A 3,348-nucleotide genomic window follows, 5' to 3' on the forward strand; every position below is an offset into this window, starting at 1 on the left:
ATTACTCCTTTGAGCTCTTCCGTTAGAAGGGAGGCTGGTACCGGGGTTTGCATCCTGGTTGCTGAGAAGCTCTAGTAGAGAGGTGCATGTCTGTGCTCATGGGGCAAGCACAAGGTAACTTCCCAAGGGGAGGATACTGTGAAAGTGAAACTGCAGCTAAAAACATAAGACAATCAAATGTGGTTTTGGTAGTGTAGGCAAATTGTTTCTTTCTAGGTGAAAATAATAAAAAGAAAGCAATGTGTAGGAGAGGATGAGTGGGTACAGGTACACAGCAGAGACACCTCTGTCCTGGGTGTACTGACAAATGCCGTGGAACTTTTAAGTTAATTTCTTAGATCCTAATGATGTTTTCAGTTTAACCCTTCAAGGCCAGTACCACACATGGGAAGTTCCAGTTTTATCTGTTTCGTTAACAGACTGTAACATCATTTAAATAACACCTTTTCTGGTTACTCAGTGGTAGACTGCAAACATCTCTTGTCTTTTTAAGAATATGCTGTTCAACTTCTAATGACCCAAAGACAGAATTTTTTCTCATCAGACTATAAACTCACACAATTGAAAGAGTAAAAAGGAGTGAGCCTGGGTTTTCCAGTTTTATTTGTAATGAGACTTTTGCCAGTTTTTCTTTACAAAACCTATGCCTCGTCATAAAAAAGTGAACTTCATCTACTTTGTGTCCTCATCAAAACGTATGATGATGGGATCATGCCCTGTTGATCTCACAAACCTCAAGAAGTCGTCAGGGCTCAAACCCATGGTTGCAGTGTTTGTCATTGGGTGGAAATACACCTTCTCATGGCCATCCTCCAGGAAGGCAGCGTCCAGCACCAGCCTCACCTCCCCCTGGTCACAGAAGAGCGCCAGCGGTGTAGCACAGCCCTGGCCCACCTTCAGCTTTTCCAGCATGGCGTTTTCATCAGCAAACCTCAGGTTGCCGCTTCCAAGGCCCAGTTTTTTCGCGAGATCAGTTAAATTGATTTGCCTGTTGTGCAGGAGAGTCACCAGCCAGAAGCCTTTCTTCTTTTTGTCTTTAAGGAAAAGGTTTTTACTGTGACCTCCTTTCATGTGTTGGACGTGAGGCATCATTTCTTCAACAGTGAACACCTGGAAAATGCCACAGTGCAGTGTGAGACACTGTATCCCGTTAGACTTTTGGTTGTGTACTGGCAGTATCTTTTGTTAAATACTTAGAAAATGACTGAATGTTACACTCAGCCTAAAAAACTGTACCCTTTTATGAAGGAGTTTTAACAGAACACAAATAAAATGTGACATACTGCTCCTGTTCACTTCCTCATTCATTTCTGGCTCATATATAGCAAGAATTACACTTTAAAGATGCCGACAGGCAGCACTGACAGCACTGCTTTTACAGGCAGACGGGAGTGACGTGGCATGTGTGCTTTTAAATGGGAGTGAGAAACAGTTTGGAAAGCTTTAGATGCCCTCAACTTCTAAGTGAAGAGTTGGGTGAGCTGCAGCTCCTGAAACTGGAGGGGGAAAAGGGGATCTGGGGAACAGAAATGCAGAGAGCGATCAACCCAGCTCCCCCCAAAAAAACCCAGAAACGTTCTGCCAAGCCAATGGCTGCAGGTCCAGTGGGTGAGAAATTCCATATCGATTCTTAATTATGCTACAAAATCATCTACAGAACATAAAGCTGCCCTGCCGCGTGCTCTGCCCTCTTTCTGTGTGTAATTGTAGTCTCCTAATTAAGAAAGATGCGGAGGACACCGAGAGAGGCGCGTTCGGAGGGGGCAGAGCAGCGGCCCTGGGGCGGCCCCTACCTCGGGGTGCTCGGCGGTGACCGTGGCGATGCCCAAGTCTCGCAGCCGCTGCTCCAACGCCTCCCGCAACTCCGGTGCCGCCGCCATCGCCGCCCCGCTCCGCCGGGGCCGGGCCGCGCTTCCGCCCCTTCCGCCGGGCAGCGCCCGCCTTCCGCGGTGTTAACGGGGCGCCCGCCCTGCCCTGGCACGGGGACCGGGATCGGAGCCGGGTCCCTCGGCTTGCAGGAACCGGAGCTGGGTCCCTCGGCTTGCGCCCCGGTGCGGGGATCGGCCGGCGGCGGTAAGCCCTCGGCAGCGCAGTCGGTCAGATGGGAAGTGCGGTCTTGGCCATCCGGTTGAACTGAAAGCAGGGGAGTTTGGAGCTGGTTTCAGAGGTCTTTTTCTTAAAACCAAGACTGGATGAGAATGTGAGGTCTCCATCTGTGGAGACACTCAAACCCCGAAGGGACGTGATCCTGGTCAGTCTGGGATCTGACCCTGCTCAAGCCAGGGTTTGAGGCCGTCTCCAGAAGTGCATTCCCACCTCCACTGCTCTGTGATCCCACCACGCAGGAGACCAGAGCTTGCTGTCTCCTATGGGGCGGGCAAATCTGTCTGTCCCTCCTGTCCTACAGCTCCAGGAGCTTCCTGCCATCCCCCTTCAGCCCCTCCTGGCTGGAAAGCAGTTATCCATAACGCTCCTCCATACACCTCCCCATACCTCCCCTCCCATGCAGCTCAATATATTCCACGTTTCCTAAGGCATTCTGTGTCTTTGTCACACAGTGACATTAGAACAATATGTGCTTTGACACACACTAGGTTTCCCCATCTGACATGAATGTATTGGGTTCAAACCCTGGTTTCAGAACAGGTATTATAGTTCTCTATATACTCATCTGCACGTGCTCACTGTAATTTCAGGTGCCAGCTTAGTTTTGCTGAAACGCTGCTAAAGAAGGAAGTTAAGAAAGAGTCAAAGCTAGAAAAATCAAAATAAACCATTTAGCCAATGAGACACATTAAAAAGGAGAACTGCAAAATCAAACGTTTGTGTTTTTTTAAAGGCAACCAGTAATAATGAAGAGCTGCCACTAAGGGACATAGCCAAGCACTAACGGCCACAGTTAAGTGGAAACTATTTCTACAACCCAAACCATGGTCCTGACTTGTGACATCAGGAATTGCTTGTTTTCAGTTTGCCCTGCAGGAAAACAGGCAATCTGTAATGAAGCTTTAAATTAGAACAGCATGAATCTGTGGTTAAGAGACACGTGGATACAATCTGACCCATGCTAATTCCCAGAGCCTTAGAGCAGCACACAAAGATTTCCAGGCAGCATCCAGTGGAAGATCAACCCAAAAAGCAGATTTGCAGCAAACTCTGGTGACTGTTTTGTGTGATAAATTTATCTTTTCAATAGAGTTTTCCAGGTGAATCCCAGGCTCATGTGAAGGACACGCTGCCCTCAGGATGAGAGCTGGCAGCTCTGTGGGTCATAGAATCATAGAATAGTTAGGGTTGGAAGGGACCTTAACATCATCCAGTTCCAACCCCCCTGCCATGGGCAGGGAC

General features: G+C 48.5%; 1 protein-coding gene across 1 annotated transcript; it reads right to left on the bottom strand.

The window, feature by feature from the left end:
• Positions 1–672: 672 nt before the first annotated feature.
• Positions 673–1,880, bottom strand: LOC308219926 (prolyl-tRNA synthetase associated domain-containing protein 1-like; the record flags this gene model as incomplete). The annotated part of the gene is made up of 2 exons (XM_080615533.1): positions 673–1,110; positions 1,794–1,880. 2 exons carry the CDS (start codon positions 1,878–1,880, stop codon positions 673–675), a joined length of 525 nt encoding a protein of 174 aa, XP_080471659.1.
• Positions 1,881–3,348: the final 1,468 nt, after the last annotated feature.

The sequence above is a fragment of the Psittacula echo genome (genome assembly GCF_963264785.1).
Source record: "Psittacula echo genome assembly, chromosome: 4".
Taxonomy (NCBI): domain Eukaryota; kingdom Metazoa; phylum Chordata; class Aves; order Psittaciformes; family Psittacidae; genus Psittacula; species Psittacula echo.